This window comes from Hoplias malabaricus, chromosome X2 (genome assembly GCF_029633855.1).
Source record: "Hoplias malabaricus isolate fHopMal1 chromosome X2, fHopMal1.hap1, whole genome shotgun sequence".
Taxonomy (NCBI): Eukaryota; Metazoa; Chordata; class Actinopteri; order Characiformes; family Erythrinidae; genus Hoplias; species Hoplias malabaricus.
In genome coordinates, this window is record NC_089819.1 from 9,524,561 (window position 1) to 9,543,709 (window position 19,149).

At 35.8% G+C, this 19,149-nt stretch overlaps 1 protein-coding gene across 2 annotated transcripts; it reads right to left on the bottom strand.

Annotated features, from left to right (window-relative positions):
* Positions 1-1,617: 1,617 nt before the first annotated feature.
* Positions 1,618-18,177, bottom strand: LOC136676373 (microprocessor complex subunit DGCR8-like). Of its 2 annotated transcripts, XM_066653324.1 has the most exons (15): positions 18,052-18,177; positions 16,689-16,830; positions 13,255-14,267; positions 12,223-12,385; positions 10,121-10,263; positions 7,915-8,254; positions 7,119-7,316; positions 6,591-6,692; positions 6,305-6,403; positions 5,752-5,834; positions 5,259-5,359; positions 4,849-4,955; positions 4,643-4,770; positions 4,009-4,122; positions 1,618-3,114 (listed from the first exon to the last, which is right to left on the bottom strand). In XM_066653324.1, exons 3-15 carry the CDS (start codon positions 13,936-13,938, stop codon positions 3,031-3,033), a joined length of 2,346 nt encoding a protein of 781 aa, XP_066509421.1. In that variant the 5' UTR covers positions 13,939-14,267; positions 16,689-16,830; positions 18,052-18,177; the 3' UTR covers positions 1,618-3,030. The 2 variants fall into 2 exon arrangements, with proteins under 2 accessions (XP_066509421.1, XP_066509420.1); XM_066653323.1 differs by lacking the exons at positions 16,689-16,830; positions 18,052-18,177 and adding an exon at positions 16,093-16,201.
* Positions 18,178-19,149: the final 972 nt, after the last annotated feature.

Genomic DNA, 19,149 nt, shown 5'->3' on the forward strand with positions numbered 1-19,149 from the left:
GGACTGTGTAAATAATTTTTTAACCTGGCAGACAAAACTCATTTAGGGTTATTTTTCCCCAACTCATATCTGTTTCTGAAATAAAACATTACCATGATCAGTAATCATATTACTTAGGGCAATGGCTTTAGCTGTGATCCTATAAGTTAAACTCATCTTACACTGATGAAGCTGGTACCACATTTTCAAACATTTGTTTTTTTTTTATTAGGGGAGATACAATTGTCTCTATGTAGCTTACAAGTAGTTTGCAGTTTTGACCAGTCTCTGTGATCCCTTATGAAATCTCTTTAAATTTACTCTTGCTAAATGTAATGAAAGAAATAGAAAATATTGTCATTATAAGTTTATTTTAGTTGCATAAAGAAATCACTGTTGGTCAGTGATCTTAAGTCACAACAAATCACTTAATTTCCATGTGTTAGGCAGCAATACTCCTAGCAATAAAGAAAGTAAGGGATTGTGTGCACACACATTCAAACACATTATACATAGGAAGTTAAACTAATACACGCCTTGCAAGACAGGAAAGGACAGGCAGTAATCAGTGAATGTGAAGAAGCAACACATTCAAAGCAAACAGCAGCAGTCTTGTGGTCATCTACAGCTGGGAGGTGTCCAGACAAACGCAGTAAACATTCAGCTAAAAGCACTTCACAAGATCACAATGCACCGCAGTTATCATACTCTTGTTCCAGCAGTTATTGCATTTTTTGGCACCACTTTACAATGACTTTCCTCAGAAATGCTTTATGAATAATTTAAAATGAGTTCATTCAGTTTTCATTTATGCCAAAATAACCATAAAACACAAACCAAAACAGCAAGTGGCATGTAAAATCTGTAATGATGCTGACAGGTTTGGGTGAGAATCTGATCTCTAGGAAACTAGAGAAATAGCTATTTCTATAGTTGATCTGTGTGTCATCTATATATGCACAAGGTGAACAAACAGTACGTGTGTCTAATGGGGTGGACAGTGGAGGGCAAATTTAAAAACTCCAGCTGTGTCTGATCCACATATACCACCCCTTCTTCAGTATCACTGCAGTGCTGAGAATGATTAATCACTCAAAAACATCTGGGGTTGGTCTGTGGGTAAAGTATGCAGGGTGCGCAAAGCAAAAGATGGACTACAATTCGGAACTGTCAAAACAATGGGGCACAAATTTGGTAAATGAAGCCACTATAATGAACGTAGAAACAAGAATCTAGCTTTAAATGTTATGGATGACAAGTTCACTGTTACCTTTTATATTTGTGTGGTGTTTTAAATGCTCATTAATGTTTAGGGTTTTTTTGTAATTAATTAACTCATGATTAGGGTCAGCTCATTGTTAAGTAGCACCCATTTATTCTTCTCTCTTGTACCATGTTTGCATGTACATTTCTATAAATATTCTTCGCAGCAACCTACAGTAAATTCTATAAAAATGCATAAACAAAGCTTTGGTTCGGACTGTAAGTTATTGGATCTTATGTTGCTGCTGAATTTTTTTTCTGAGGTATAAAGTACCTTTTTTGTATTATGTTATATTCCTCTGTGGATTGCCTTTCGGAGCAAAGACTGCAGCTCGAAATTTATTCAACTACACAAAAGATAACTGAATACGCACAATCAACAGTCACAATGTACTGAATCAGCAAAAGACAACTTGGGGGGAGGGGGAGAAAAAAATTAAAATAAAAAATAAAAACCCCACTAACTAAATATATTTCATGCTATAGGTATTTTCTTCAAAATACCAATTTTCTAAACAAAGCATGTTTTCACTCCACAGCAAACACATCACCAGAAAATTCACACCCGCAGATTCGGCTATATTTTCTCTCCTATAATGCAACTAAGGCAACATTAAAAATCCATATATTCTCCTATAGAAGAGCATCATGGAAAACAATTAGATATAAACAAATGAATATTATAAGGATATCTGCAACTAAAAAGTTTATGCAAAAGAAAAATGCATTAAATGTGTGTTAACACTTTCTCCCAATTGAGACTACAGTACTCCAAGCCCTTGTGCTTGTGATGTTTCTGCAGTGCAAACAGAAAACAAGATACTAGCTTGGTTGAGCAGCAGATATTTGCATGCCCACTGATATGTATTATTAAAAAAAAATAATAAATGGGAAGGGAAAAATAAAAGAATGTTCATTTCTTTTGTCCAACTAAAAGTTTGTTTATTCTCCATAAAGAAAGACAATATTTGAACACTATTGTGCTCGCTTCAGGATACTTAAATAGATAATAAGCAATTAAACAGATACTAAACGTGCAAATTAACACTACAGCTGGCCACATGTCCTTCAGTGCTGTTAGGTCCAGTCCAAAAGAGTAAGTACGATAATAGCCACAAACTATATCACATGGCAAAACCAGCTGGATTCCATAGGCGCACATAAAACAGGTAAAACAAATCATCATCAAAATGAGAGAAATGTCTTAAAAACCTCTCAAGTAGTGTACACTGGCTTTGGCAAACTTCATAAAAGCCATATTGTTTCATGTGCAGAAGATCTGAGATTATTTGCTGTATATTTTCTTTTGTTTCAGGAAATGAATAACTCCAATATGTAAACCTTTATTCCTCAAGATCATCTAAAAGCCATAAAGCCTAAAAATAGAAGTAAAAGCACAAATGCGAAATACTCATTTGGACACAATTATGTGGTTGTACTCTTCCTTCATCCAAATAATTATTATCAATGAAAGCTTAAAATCTGAAGAATGCATCTGGATTTTGGATGAAATTCATTTATCATTCACTAAGTGCATTTACATTATTCAGAACATGTCACTTTACTGACTGCACAGATTATAGAAAATTAACATCTTGTGAACAGCATAAGTGTGTTTAGGGAAGAGAGAAAGAGGGGAGAGAGAAAAAAAAAAAAAAAAAATGTAGCTAGTATTGCAGTTTGCGCTAAAATGAAATGCATAATTCAGTAATGTAACCACCTTCATTCAGAACTGTGACCATTGGTCAGTCCTCCCCTCCCCCCAAGTCAGCAGCTGATGAAGGCAAGTTAGACGTCAACAGTGCACAAGGGTTCGCTGCCTGGCTGCGCAGACTCCATGATGGTCATTTTAGGTTTCTTCCGTGTTTCCTCCTGTTTAAAAATATTACATATTTATATATTCAAAAAAAGTCGATATCGATATATTCTGACATGTTTACGTAATGACGTCATGCAGTTACACGTAACATGACACATTTATTACATGAGTCATTTAAGCACAGCAACAGGTATGGTGGAAGTTTGCCCTGCATTCTAAGAATTTGCTCAATAAGACGAGTGACTTCAGTCGTGTGGAGATATATATATATATATATATATATATATATAATATAAAAATTATACAATGTCAGAACCTTGGTAAGTTATAGTTGTTTACAAAACCAGCAAATGCTTACACATTAATTTGTTGTTCCTTCTGAATATTTAAAATAGTTAGATTTGTAAAAAAAATAAAATTATATATAATTATATTAATTGAATCTAATTAAAAATAATATATCATTTATCTAGTCGCAATAATGTGTTCTGGAAATTAACAAAATTATTTTTTAGTGTTTTATTTCCCCCCATATCGCCTCAATACCCTGTAATATTATGATATTACTTTAGGGCCATATCACCCACCCCTAGCACATACACATTTTCTGGTGTCTGTCTTGGTTAAAATTTTGTTGAAGCAACAAGTTAGCCCCAGCAACAGGAATCAAACGTTGGCACATTATCAGGAGCAACAGGAGTCAAGAGTGCTGTGGTTCTATATACTGTAAATCTGATCATGAAACCTAATTGTTAGGAGAATGCCAATACTCTCTAGACAATCAAACATTAGGGCTAGACTGCAAAGAACCTAAAAATATGAAACGGACTAGATTTGTATTTGCCAAGTTTATAGTTACAGGACTCGTTCTGTTTTTAACAGCAAAAAAACAAACAAACAAACACCCCAATCAATGGAAGCTCATTTATGCCCATCCACAGACTCACCCTTTCTTTTGCCAGCTTCCTCATTTCCTCTTGAAGTTTGTTCAGAATATGGAGGTTTGGCTTGTTCTTTTTGGCATACTGCTGAAGTTCAATCACACTCTTATCAGAATTTTCCTAAGGCAGAAGAAATTAAACAGTCAAAACTGATTCGCTGATATTAACTTTGGGTCATGTGACCATTAGCAGACAGTGCCCTGTACAGGGCTCTAATGAATTCCAATGTTTGTGACTAAAATGAAGCTACTCTAATTTGTATTATGCTTTATTCGGCTACTTGAAAGGTTTTTTATTTTAAATAAACAAAATTTAGATGTAAAGGCATTTACTCTCACATCATTTAGTCATTTTACGTCACTGCAGTCACCTGATTATACATTCAGTCATGCTCAAATCATAATTTTAGAGTAGGCTTCTGGACATCCCACTGACCAGTTGTCAGATTTGTACACACACAAAAAAAGGCAGTGTGTATTGGGCAGGTGAAATGCTATATATATATATGAAATGCTCATATATATATATATATATATATATATATATATATATAAACCAAAATTTTTATTTAATCTGTTCACCTGCCTCTGGCACTGGTTCCTGAACACTGATATCTTTTACCTGCCCCCACCCCAATTACCTTTTTTACCATCTTATTGCTCTCCCTGCCATACATGCGAAGAAGAGAGCCCCAGTTCTTCACATGAGGATGCAGCATCTGGAGGATCTTCTGGGAGGCCAGCTGTTTGCCCACTCTCTTGTTCTTACCTTAAAAAGCACATGAATACATATTAACCATAACAACAACACCACCACAACCACCACAATAATGTGAAGAATACTTACACCATCCGCGTACACTATGTTTTCCACACGTCATTACATATTCACTCTTCTGGTTCTTCCCTGGGATCACCTCAAACTTGATGCTGGTGTCACCCATCCCATGATTTCTATTGAAAAACATATAGCTAAAACCTTCCCCCAAATTTTTATTTGGTATAATTAAAACAAAATAAAATAAATAAACAATGTCTAGAATGAAAGATTTAAAGGGGGGGGGGGGGGGGGGTAACGGGAAACGGGAAAAAAAAAAAAAAAAAAAAAAAAAAAAAAAAAAAAACCCTAACCGATATTTGATATGCTACTCACCTAACAGAAATACTAATTCATGGAATGTAACAAAGCACAAAGATGAGAGAGATAATCATTTTTATTATTTCACAAGAGATCATCTCTATTTTGGTATAACTTACCTCTTAAGGCACTCATGAAGGATCTGGTAAGGTGAAAGTAGGCCTGCTTTGTTAGTCAGTTCATACACCCTTGAGTCTTCAATACTGATATGGTTAAAGTACTGTTGGGGAGGGGAAGGGGCAGAAGTGGTTCATTTAATCATTCTGCTGCAGAAAATGCCAAACTGGCAGAACAAAATTTTGCATGATCATCTTTTGATGGGCATGTGTATTTACTAGCAAATTACACACTTGTTGAAAGGAATGTTTGGCATTTCATTATCATGGTCAAGTAGTTTTTCATAAAAGGCCGCATGGTATTATGGTAACACATTTACATTTTTATAAAAAAAACCTTTTTTCTATTCACAGATTATATATATATATATATAAAACACACACACACTTATTATTCCAAAATCCAAACCATCCAAAATAATGTTTTTGCAAGTTGTTATAGGCTCAGTAACCCCAGCTCTGCAGTAAAATAAAAATCAATGCAGTAGTGGTGTACCTCCAGTTCATCTCCCTCAACTGGCTTCTCCTCTGATGTCTGCTTGACAAAATCAGGGATGAGGATCTCCAGTGTTGCTCGAGCTGTACAGAAAAAACCACAAAAAAATAAATACATATGCAGAATGTACAATTTAAGTCTCCAGAATATCAACCCAACATGAACAGAGATGTAAGCTCCAGATGTGTTTTGCCATGATCACTAGTACATACTCCCCCCCACTACAACACATTGTAGTGCACCAAACACCGCTCAGTATAATACAAATGGCAATTTAAAAAAAAAAAAAAAAAAAAAAAGGTAAAAAAGGCTAAAGGCTAAAAGGCTAAAAATATACTGAACAGCAAAAAGAATCATTAATTCTATTAATGAGTGCAAACATTACAAAAATCTGAATGGATTGGCTGGGGAATCTTCAGGAATGTTAAAGTATCAATTCCTGCAGAATTAAAGCACTAGTACAAAAACCACACATTGTAAATTTTCTGTGAGAAGATTCTAAGTGGACTAAACCCTGACCTGTAAGAAAATTGATTAATAAGAATCAAAATACCAGCTTTATTCTTGGCGAGTTTTTTACTACTCGCAGTTCCTGTGCCATATGTGACTCCATCTATAATCACTGAGGCTCCAAAGGGTTCACTTGGGTTTTCTGGTGGTAAAAGAAACAAAAAAAATAAAACAATTAAAAATACAAAGCAATAAAAGCCAATAAATGCATAAACAAAAAGAAAATGGCAAACAGAAAAAGCTTCACTTTTCCCTCAGTCTAGCCTCTAGAATATTAGCTTGGGTTACATGGGAATAAAATAGGGACTAATTAAAATTATGGTACTTACCACATTCAAAAAAGTTGTAAACTGGTCGGACCTTGAGTACTCGTTGCATATATTCATGGAGGATGCAAACCTCTGATTTTCCATTGGGGTTGATTACAAACTCTAAGACATAGTGGTAAATATTAGGTTCAAAATTTTCAAATGAAAATTGGATCTGCTTTTGAAGCTTTAGGGTTTTGATTTAACCTATTAAACTCAAAATAACTTTGCAAGCATTAAAGACATTTTGGCCACATAAAATCTGTTTTCAATCTGGAGACAATCAGTTTTTTAGCCAATTTTATACTGGTAATTTTACTTCACATTTTCAGATTTCAGAGTTTAACAGTTTTGTGTTTTCAGTTAAAATCTAATATTATAAAGTATAATGACCAGTAAGAGTGCTCAAGTGCCAAGTACAACAAAGCAAGTTGACTTTATAGTCTTTGAAATGTTATGCCTGTATTGTTTCTCAAATATTCACACAAATTTTATAATAGTGATTAATAATATAATTAACAGTGCTAGTTTCAGTGAGCTTCCTTTCACCTTTCTTTGTGGGGGCATCCTGCACAGACAGTGTGATCAGTTTCTGATTAGCTGGTAGGATTGGCCTCTCGGACTCTGCTTGCTTCCTTTTCATGTCTCTGTTGAATTGCCGCCGCTCTGCCCACGTCCTGAACTTCTTTACAGTCACTTGCTCAAAGTCAAAGCATTTTTCTAGGTAGCTACGAAACTCTTCAATATCTGTGCAAAAGAACATGTGGCATATGATGCCCCAAATAAGTAAATATATAATGCTAAAGAGTGCAAAAATCTAACAGGCAATATGTTTTCCATTTCACGGTTACAATTTCAGGTAAAATAAATGTAATACTTTAAAAACGTCTGAAATCTGCCTTCAATGCTAAATTAAGACAGCCAAACAAAGATGGAATTGCATTTTAACAGTTTCTCTCATTAAAACCAATTACTCATCCGTCCAAAAAACGTTGCTGCTGACATTGATGTTTTTGTACTAACGCTATGAATACACCATATTTTAAGTGAAAGACTTCCTTGGTAGCTATTAGACTTGTAGCTCCAGTACAAAGAAACCAAACATGTCTTAAATTATCAGTTACATTTGGAGTAAAGGGTTAGTTGGATTTGGGATTAAAAAATAATAATAATAATAATAATTAAATATATATATATATATTTAATTATTATTAATATATATATATATATATATATATATATATATATATATATATATATATATATATATATATATATATATATATATCTCACACACAGTACTGGTCTGTTCCATTCCACATTATACTCCCAATGTTGTTCTTACCAACTGACTCATCTTTGCACACCTCCACCTTGGCTTTGACCTGGCCAAGAGCACCCTGTGCACTTTCACTGCTTTGGCTCTCCTTCCCCTCTCCTTGGACATCTACAGGCTCTGTTGTGTCCACCAGGCCAAAGTCCTCAAGAGAGCCACTAGCTAACGCCTCCTCCGGAGCAGTGGAGTCTGGCTCTTTAATGCTTTCCACACCATTTGACTCCATTTCTCCAGGCTTGACTGGTGACACTGTGACAGGGGTAACTTCTCCATTTTGTTCCCTTTCTTCCTGTTCCTTCATTTTCTTATAGTGCAAACAGGGAATGCTACTGGTAGGAGGGTCGTGTTTCTAAAATATGACAAATGAGTGCTATAAGTCAAAAGTAATGTCAGGAAATAAAAACACACATGCCCTTCCAACTGTGTAATATTATGTATACACCACTACTGAATTCACATCGCTCTATCTAATTTTAATTTGCATTTACATCACTTTTCCAAAAATACTGAAACACTGCTAGTGATTAAGAGCATCTGTTTTCCATATAAAAGTTAATAAAAGTCATTCTAATTATAGCTTTTATTACTCTTATTCTGTCCTTTTTTTTTGACCTAATCAGATTTAGATGACTTCAAGGGAACAAATCTGAGGTGGATAACAAGGTTTGTGTATATAAATATATAACTATATCTGTGGGGCTCATGATCCATGTGTATATGTCTGTTTTAGTGTTGCACAGATACTGATACCGTATCGGTATCGATATAGGCACTTAAACACAGTATCGGTATTGGCTATAGAGAGCACCGATACCATGTGTGTGTTGGAAATGGCCCACTATTCACTATTCCCTACATGTAGTACACAGGGCACTTTTCAGGACTCATCTCATGAAGCAGATACTGACGTGCATGCGCACCACTAGATGCAGCTCTTTTGCAATTAAAAGTTGGGGCAGATTATAAACAGACTGGGTTTTTCACACTATACAACTGTTTTTCTCAATTTTTACAGAGACTGGAAATATATCACACACACACTACATGACTGGGGATAACACACTACATGACCCCAAACTCCCCAACCAAACATGCAACTCGCATTTCCTTAGAGACACAAATAAATACGGATGTACAACTTACTGCTGTTATTGTTTGTGCAGATCGACAAAGAAAAAGACATTTATAAAAGTTTTTGGGTCGTGCATGGGTAAACAGTCAGTGCTACTCACTGCAGTGGAAGCTGGAGATTAGTAGAATAGCACATAGTTGTAGCTACGTTCTACCTTAAATTGTTCGGAAACAGCGCCGCAGCATGTGCCAGTGTTTCGTTATTTAAGGTGGAATGGAAAATAACACAGTTGGAATAAAAGCTGTAACAGCGTTGTGTGGTACACTACGATCTCCTACAGGTAATATTCATTATTTGGGGACATGTGCATCCAGTACTATGTAATATATTGTAGTTTTTCATAGTTTTATCATTTAATCCATCCTCCACAGTACGTGCCTGTGTTTACTTTCTGTTCTCATTGGCTGTTGAAGGGACTTGTTCAGCCTAGAGTTGGAGAGTTTACACTATGTGACTACGTCCAAATTCGGGTCGAAATAAAAATCTTTTTTGACGTTTGATATGATGCGACTGGTCTGAAACGCGATTTTGAGGTAAAACAATTTAAAATCGGGCTAAACGTTGTGTAGTGTGTCCTCAGCTTAAGGCATGCCAAAGAACACTGACTTAATTCAAGCATACACAACGAAGCACAAGTCTGCAACGGGCCTTAGAAAGTGCATTGTACAGTCATGACAAATATTCTCATAAAGGTGTAAAAAGCAGTTCAGTCAGGCTAGACTATGTCTTCCTACTTGTTACTGCATTGATATATAAAATATTGATCATTTTCATGGCTCTGAAACTTTACATTTTTTAATGTGCAGTTAATAAAGAAGTATATTATGTTCATTCATGCTTATGATACCTTATATAGAACACTGCTTTAACAAAATAAAATCTGAAAGTATAGCAATATAAATATCTGGATTTATAGGCATCTGTCTAGTAGTTAAGATAAACAGAGTTGGTATCGGTACTTGGTATCAGCTACTTGAACATGAAAAATTGAAAATGGATAAGAAGAATTAATTTTACTACAAAGAAAATCAAGTTATCAACCATTAAATCAAGTTCTAGGAGAATATGCCAGATTATCTTTACCCTAATGCTTCCGGTTCCAAGGAAGTACGGTCTGGACCAGGTCACAACCCTGCTCTCCCGGTGGAGGTAGACAGGAATGCCAGAATTATGGAATGTCATGATCCATCCATCAGGAAGTGGCTCTGTAGGCGGACGCCCACGACCTGCACAGACACACCCAAAAACCTGCATCAACATCTGCTGTGCTTGTACAGTCATAAAAAAATGAATATCCTGAGACTTTATTAGTTTAACATGTTAGAGTTAGTTATATTTGTGATTATGATTAAGGTTAGTTCTGAGAATCCATTGACAATATTTGAGAAGAAAACTTACAAAACAGTGAGACCAACTCTAAAACATTTATAGGTAATGCTTTAGACTTCAGTAAGTACAGATTACAGGTTTGTTTGATAGGTGGTGGGAGAGAAAATATATTCTTTGCTATATGTGTAGGTTAAACACACATTCACTTCAATAAAAAGAGGAATAAATATTGATTACTCTTATTATTAATCATATTGAAATATTAATTACATAAATAATAATAATAATAATAATAATAATAAATTTTTTATTTGAAAGCGCCTTTCAAGTGACCCAAGGACACTGTACAATAGATAATAAAAATAAAGAATAAAAAAATAAAAATAAAAAAAAAATAAGTAGTAAATATACAAGGTCTGTCCCAAAACCTAGTGAGCTGCCCAAGTAGGCCCCTGACTACACTGTCAGCATTCTAACAGACATCCGTCCTCATGTGGCAGATTATTAACACAACAGGTGGATAGAACCATTCCACAGTGGATAGAATCGCCTCAACACTTCAGTACGATGAATTATAGCCTTCCAGTTTTTATTGCAATTTTAAATACTTTTGCTCTAGGAGAAGAGCGAAATAAAGGGAGTTGTGCCTGCGCTGCATCATGAGATTGCCTTCGAGGCTGAGGAACAGTTTAATGCTGCCTTAAAAATCAGCCAAATGAAGTTATCTATACCTGAGGTATCTAAGAATTGGGAAAGCCTATGTGTCAGAAGCACGCAAACTATGTCGTAAAATGCTCTCCATTTAGACAGCTCACTAGGATTTGGGACAGAATTATTATGTATGCATATATCCAAATGGTGAATCATTCTGCAGTTACAGACATACCCATAATAGGAAATCGGGATCTATGTGTATCTATGTTTTTTGTTTTTGTTGTTTGATTAGTGTTTTTTGTAGGAAAGCGCATATCAGAGTGACTTAAAGCAACAAATATTAAATCTTTAAAGAACTGCTTTTGCTCAGTCAGCCTGAGATAGAAAGTCTGTTACTTATCCTCAAAACCTGTTTTATTGCAGAACCTAATGTTTCTGCTTTTTATACACAAAGCCCACTTTCCTTCCACTTTAGCCAAAACGTAAACCACTGTCTATTTACCTTGAAAGACAATGTTTGCCAACTTTCCTTTGCTTACACATCTTTAAATCTTATAGACACCAGAGATACAGCTATTGAATAAAGTAGCAATCACAATTCTTACAGACAAACGAATGGATTGAACAGAACTCATTTTATGTGCACCGATTTCTACTCAAGAAAGCCAGAATGTGGCCAATAAAAATGTAGGAAACCTAGCTGGCCACATACACTGGAACAGAGGGCTGTATATGGCCTGTGGACTGGAGGTTTTTCTTCCTTGGTTTATACAGATGTAAAAGTACCCTTATAAACACTACCCTTCTGTAAAGTGTTACCAAATATTTTATGAAACATAAACAGGTTTGTGTATTAAATAAAAATGTGTAAATCACGTTTTCATCCACATAAGGTACATTTAGTTACCATAAATGTGTCCATATATATTAATCACAGCTCCATATTTCTCGTTTCTGTCATGTGAGAAATATGACAATATATACTCCTAACAAATTCTTGTTCATTTAATCATTTATATCAGGATGTTTTATACAGAAATATAAGTCTTAAATGTAGTCGTGTCATATAAAAAATATTAATTAAATACCCCTACAAGTAAACTTATGTTTAAGTTGTAGGTTAAAAATGTTACACAATGAATCCCTTATCCAAACCGTTATTACAACTACCTCATTATAAGCACCGAAAAACCATAACTCACTCTTAAGAACAGTCTTAATTTTGGTCATCATTGGCTGAACACCTGACTCCCCATCAGATTGGTGGTCACTGTCTCCTGTATATTTATCTTCTGCCAGACGCATCTTCTTGGGAACAGGCATGCCTTCTTCCAACAGCGCATCTACATCATTGTCAAAGTCCTCCTGGAAGAGAGCACTGTTTAGTGATGGGTACAGCTCAATGCTTAAGCTGATCAAAGCATGACGAGAGCTGAAAATCTGAATGAAGACCTATTACATAATTTTAATTAAATAAATAAAATGTAGTGTTAAATACCTCTGTTTCCAGAAAAACAAATCCCACTCTGAACTACTTTACTGCTGTGGCAAGATGCACCAATATTGATAATTAATATAACCATGAACATATAAATTACTGAAATGATAATTGAAACAAATTGTTTAAACACCCTGTCACTGGTGGTGTTGTGACCACTAAGAAGATGGATTGTGTCCCAGCAACCTTATAAAAACATCCAAAACATTTTATAATCTTCTGCCTCAACACATACTGCTTGCATTTCCAAAAGTAATAAATAGATCTACAAACCTCCAAACCTAAATGCAGAGCATAGCATATAGTGCAAGAATACCGATCAAAAATGTATAACGTATGAAGTATAAAGCACTTATACTTCACAAACTGGGACACAATACATGGAAGTAAAAATATGATGGACCATGATATTAAAATATGTTTTATGAGAGGAAAAAAGACTAGCATCATATGTTTAGATTTGACCTATAATTGGCTATATAAATGCATTAGTGAATTTCACATATTAACAAACGTTATATTTACGAATGTCTTTTTTTAATGCCAGACCTCTGAGGAGTGTGTGCCAAATTAGACTTGATTTAAACTAAAACATTACTGGATAATGTCACTGGCCCAAATGCTGTCATAATGTATTCCTAAAAAAATGATTTAAGATTATGGCAAAATCAGTTCTCAACTTGAGAATTTAAAAGCTAATAACAATAAGCAAAAATGATAAAGCAACAAAAATTACCTCATAGGAGTAACTGAGATCCTCTTCATTGGACTGCTCTTGCTGTACTATCATCTCCGATGTGAAATCACACTGCTCTCCTTCTTCCACTTCCAGAAAGTTCTCGTTGAAATCCTCCAGTTCATCCAGTACGGCGAACTCAACCTTGTTCTCCTGGTCAGTCTCAGGCTCTTCATTCTTTCCATCTAGGCCAAAGGCACCTGCACTGGCCTGTCCTGCTCCCTGTTCTAAGCCATCATGCATCTGCCCGTTTTCTAGGTCCTGCTCCCTGTCAGCTATTTGCCCTAAGCCCGTGTACAGCACCTTCCTGTCTTTGCTTTTGCTGCTGTCATTGCCAAAGCTGATGCTGATCTTTACATCTCTGAGGAGCTTAAGGTCAGGGAGGAATTTTGTGACAGGAGGTGCATGGCGTGCAGTTCTAGGACATGAAGCACCAGGCCCACAGTGGTCGTCGTTTGTATGGTGACTGCTAAAGGACACAGAGCCCTTGGTAAGAAGCGGCGAGTCCCTTTCCTCTGCCGCGGTGAGCGCGGGTCCATCACCACCAGAGCTAACGTCCATTTCCTCTGCGTCACTGGACGTTTGCAGGGGAGGTGGTGGAGGTGCTTTAAATTTACCATTCCCTGATCCTTCTGATTCGGGAGGCTCAAGCGGAAGAGGAGGCAAAAACTCACTGATATCCATTGTCCAATTTTAATAAAAAAACAATCTTTTGACAAAATGCCTACAGAGATTTGAGTACTGTACTCTGGGAGAGGTCTGCCCTATGCATTAACAACTTAATATTTAAAGGTAAAAATCCAACTACTCACAAGAACATCACACTGCTTTAAAAATGCTCATGTGTAGATCAGTGTTGAATATGCTAAGCTGACTACATTGTTCTTTTCATTAATGTAGACAGCTTTTTAGAAATCACTGTCTCAATTATTGGAAATCACAATGCATTCAGCTTAAACCTTGACAACGTCTAAAGCACTGTTCATCTTCAGAGGTCGAGTCTTCTGCCAGAGCTGGAAAAGGTCAAATGAGAAAAAAGAAAACATTGTTACTGGACACTACTTTCAGTCATAAATCCATCTCCTTATCAAGAGAAATAGAATTAACTGTTGAAGAAAATAAAGATTGGCTATATTTTAACCAGTATTAAGGCTATTACATATAGCATATTTACAAAATGAGTGTTCAAATATGTGTTCTTTATAACAAAATAGCACTTTCATTTAATAATTAAGCTTACTTTGTGTGATTCAACCAAACTGTTTCTATTTTGGATTTTAAAAAAATGTTTATACAAAATCCAGAGAGATGTATTCTAATATTAAGTCAGACAAAGGAACAAAGGACTTTTACTGAATTTCTGCTTTCTGAGATGGCCATATTTCTTACTAATTCAAGGAATAAGGTTTAAAAGACCGATGGTATACAGAGCTTCTGTATACATGGAGGTAAATAGGGTAAGTAGACTTATTTCCCCCATTTTAGTCGGTGTTAGTTAACGTTATTTTAACTTGCTAAATATGGTGGCTCAGATTATACTAGGCTACGTATCACTAGGTGCATTACGGAGGTTTATAGTTCGACTTCGATCACATTTACTCTAAATTTGAGTTTAGCTTATTGCTAGGCTATTGTCATGAATAATGTTGGTTATTTAGCTAGATACTGTCACAACAGTCAGTCATAACGGTGTTTTACCGCGGCGTTGTTCAGCTGTTGTCCACCAGTGACGTCACGGATGCGTTCAAGAATTTCCGTAGCGAGCTCGGGTTTTTCCGTCAATTTAATAAAACTGTCAGTTTTAAAGCAAATTAAGCTGCTATTTTCATTTTAATTCATACTTATATATGTCAGTAACTAAAATAATGTGAAATATTCATGGAGGTCCACTAAGTGGTGCTTAGCCTTTAAAATTAAACGTAAAGGATGTTAATATGAATTTAGTCCATTCACTGAACATTTTAGGAAACCCTTAATTACTTTAGACACTATTAATTTGTACCAATTGTGTATTACTGAGTGTATTGAGTGGAAACGTAACCATTTTGATCACACATTAACCAGACTTTCAGCTGTAAAATTAGTGAATAAATATAAAAAACAAACATGTTTGTTCGTTTGTTTTATATATATATATATATATATACACACACACACACACACACACAAAAGGCTGGATTTTCATCGGCCCTGTCCAAGACAGTAAAACTCCAAATGAACCTATGTTTCAAACTGCGCTTAATATTAAAACTAACAACACGGAGCTAATTTACAAAGTTGCGGTGAACCGTAGGGATTACGTCTTACCGTTTGATTTAATTCGACATTACACGAAAAGCAGCGCCATAACGCAATGGCTCGATATCACCTACAAACACTTTAACACTATCACTTTTAAAATCACTGCTACATTTTACGGTAATCAGTCAATAGTTTAAAAAGCAAGTAATTAATTTAATATAATTAATTTTAGGTAAAACTGAAGTTACATTTTCACTCGAATTTTCCCTTCCACCTTAAAATGTGCAGAAGTTTAATTCTACCGCCTCAGATCTAATAGTTCCCTAATCCACCTTTAGGGATTCCACTGGGGCGCCTTAAGTAAAATACATTTTTAAGTATTTCTTCTTTAAAAAACCACAACATTACTTGAATTACAAATTTACAGAACTGAACTGTTGCGCCAGTTAAGGTGGACCGAATAACTCGAATTGGGATTGGGCGAAAAGGCTAACTTCAGCTTCAACTGAAATCGACACAACGCTGAAATGACAAGACAGTTCTGGTTAAACTTATCCCAAATAACGTATTAAATAGTGTCTGTGGATCTTTACCCACCTATGTAAACAACAGGTGCCTGCTAATCTTCAAACGCTCAGGCTATTTTTGCGTTTTTCTGCAGCATCCAGGCGGCCACCTCTTCCTCACCGCCATCTTTAATCGCATCGGCGCTCGGGTTGTGAACGACTCGACTCTTTAGAACCAAATCTTTTTTATAATAAATCAGTCTCGAACCTAGTGCTTATGAAGGGATTTATTATTTTGTGCTATTGGACTTCCTTTTTTGTTACAATAAGTAAAAAATACAAAAAAGAGACTCTGTCTTATATAAAATGGCAATGAATGCTCATGTTGTGATAATTATCAGAAGTTTGCAAACTCAGCCGCAAATTTCACTTATTGACATATTACACTCTGATTGCCCAAATATTTCGTCTTTGTAAAAGGAAAAAGATTAAAAAATATAAAAATATAAAAAACCTAGCAGAAAGTTTTCCAATTGAGTTTTGAATTTTAAATATTGGATGTCATTGTGAAAATATAATAATAATGGATTATGTGCAATTATTTGTCATCGTACAATGTTTCTGGCATTTAACCCATCTTTGGGAGTGAAAACACACACACTAGTGCATGAGGAGTTGTGCACATACCCAGAGCGGAGCGCAGCTACACCTGGCACACGGGTAGCAGCTGGGGGTTCGATGCTTTGCTCAAGGGCACAATTTTCCTGCTGGTTTGGGGAATCAAACCAACGACTTTCCGTCCCAAGCCCCGGGTATTGAGTGATACACACTAGGAAGTGCATGTGCAAAAGAAAAGAGAAAGAGACCAGTGGGTTTTTCCCTACTTTTCAACAGTGCCTGCTATACAACACACAACTCAGAGTCATGGCATGTCATTGATGATGGATCTGCCAGAGAGAGACTCTTTGGATGACACATGAAGATGGTGCACAAGTGTGTTACATGGGCCAGAAAGAAGCCTGTCAACAGGTTGTGGCTGATAGGGTCTGATTCACCATGTACAACCTGTGGGTGTCAGGGTGACAAGGTGGCCAGTCAAAACAGTATGTGTTGTTGGTTATATATTTTAGACTAGATAGATAGATAGATAGATAGATAGATAGATAGATAGATAGATAGATAGATAGATGTACTGGTAATAAATTTGGGAAGATGCACAATTACAATTAAAAGAGGTTCAAATACAGTAATAGTGGGATAAGTGTGTTGTAGTGCAGTGTACATACATACAGGCTAACGTAACCACAGGAACTGAGCCTATATTATTAAATAACCATAATAAATCTAAACAAATGTGCAAAGAGGCCCTAATAATATCACAAATGGGACGTAAGGGACTTAGTGTACAGCTAACATCCAGTCAGTGTAGCTAATGTAGCTAAAGAGTGCATACATAATACATACATGACATAGTTATGTAAAATAGTAACATGGAATAGTATATATATATATGGTTTTAGGTGTAATGTGATTACGCAGTTACGCCTTTTGTGTAATACCTATATTTCACTGAAAAAGCGGCAGTATATCACTTAGAGGAATAACACAATTAAAGCTACATTTATTTTATATTTGATCAGTTATCAGTTTAAAAATGCATTATTATACACTCACTGTACATTTGATCAGATCCTCTTGTAATATCAAAGCACTAGAATTAGACAGTCAATCTACCGCTCTGCATACTTTGCCATATTTCACACTGTCCTTCAGTGGTCAGGACCACCTCAAGTCAAATATGATTTAGGGGATGGATAATTCTTAGTGCAGCATTGACACTGACATGGTGGCAGTATGTTATGGGTGTTTTGGAGGTCCTGGGGGGTCCTGACCAATAGGGTTGAATACGGCAAAAAAAGAAATGCTACATAGACTACACTCTGTAATTGCAGAACCAAAAGATGCCCCTGTATCATCAGTGGAGCGAAACATTTGCAAAATATGTGTAGAGACAACGTTGTGGTTTAAATTATATCGTGGATCGGTGTACCTTGTACGTGGCTCCGTTTGACTCGGTTGTTCCACTCTGAACCGAACCGTACAGAGGACTCGCTGTTCTGAACCGATTCGAGCTCTCTTCGGGATTTTTCGGCGCACTCCACTCCTCCACTTTGCCGGTGCCGTGCGGTGCGTCATTCTGAACACCCCCGCCATATTCTGCACCGCCAAAGACCCTTAGTACCTTCTTCTGGTCTGCCTGATTTTAAACCATGCCAACTCAACATTCGTCAATGGCGCCTGTACTAAAAAACAGCTGCATGCTAAACTGCATGTCGCCATATTAAACAGAACATTAAAACTATTACGACACTGTTATAGGAAATCTAATTAGTGTAGTTTATTCATGAAATGTGAATGTGGCGTTCTGTCCACCAATAAAATATGATGTACCAATTTCTAAATTCTAATCACATACAACATGTTAAAAATTGATGTGTTGGAGCAGCTCTCTCAAAAATGTGAAGTGGGGAATTACATATTCATTATTACAAGCCATATGATCTCAGACAACACAAAACATGATGGCTTGTCTTTTTTCAGTTTGTGAGTTGGCAGGAGATCCAGATCCTCAAATTAATGCATACACACACTGAAAATTAGATTTCATCATGTCACATTTAAACATTAAACTCTGTATGGAATAATTTGCTGTTTTGCAGCTAGGAAACATGCAGGACATAGAGACACCAAATGGGATTTACTTTTACTTATTTTGGAACTGTCCTCATTGTTCTAGCTTTTGGATCTTTCTAATTTTGTTCCTTTTTTATACAGAAGTGTGACAGTAACTTTTCTCTTTGTTTTGAACATGTAATTTTTGGCTTCATAAATATTTCTCTTGTCAAGGCACCTATTATAATATAATTAGTCGTATTACTAGCCAAATTCCATATTTATAAATGTAAATACACAAATCAAAACCCCCCATTTTTTTTATTGAATCCAAGCAATACTCGAAAACACTTTGTGGTTGTAACAATACAAAATCTGTCACTTGTATAAAGTGTTTATATTTTTGGTTTTGTTTGCTTTTTGAATTAATCCCCTGGCTGTAGGTTGTGTGTTTCACTTTCTGAAGAAAAAAAAA

Excerpts from the sequence above, each read along its gene's own strand:
- LOC136676373 (XM_066653324.1), bottom strand. The coding sequence starts at position 13,938 with ATGGATATCAGTGAGTTTTTGCCTCCTCTTCCGCTTGAGCCTCCCGAA. Across the intron at positions 10,264-12,222 it reads AATTAAGACTGTTCTTAAGA|GTCGTGGGCGTCCGCCTACA; the intron begins GTGAGTTATGGT and ends GTGTCTGTGCAG. Across the intron at positions 4,956-5,258 it reads CTTCATGAGTGCCTTAAGAG|AAATCATGGGATGGGTGACA; the intron begins GTAAGTTATACC and ends GTTTTTCAATAG.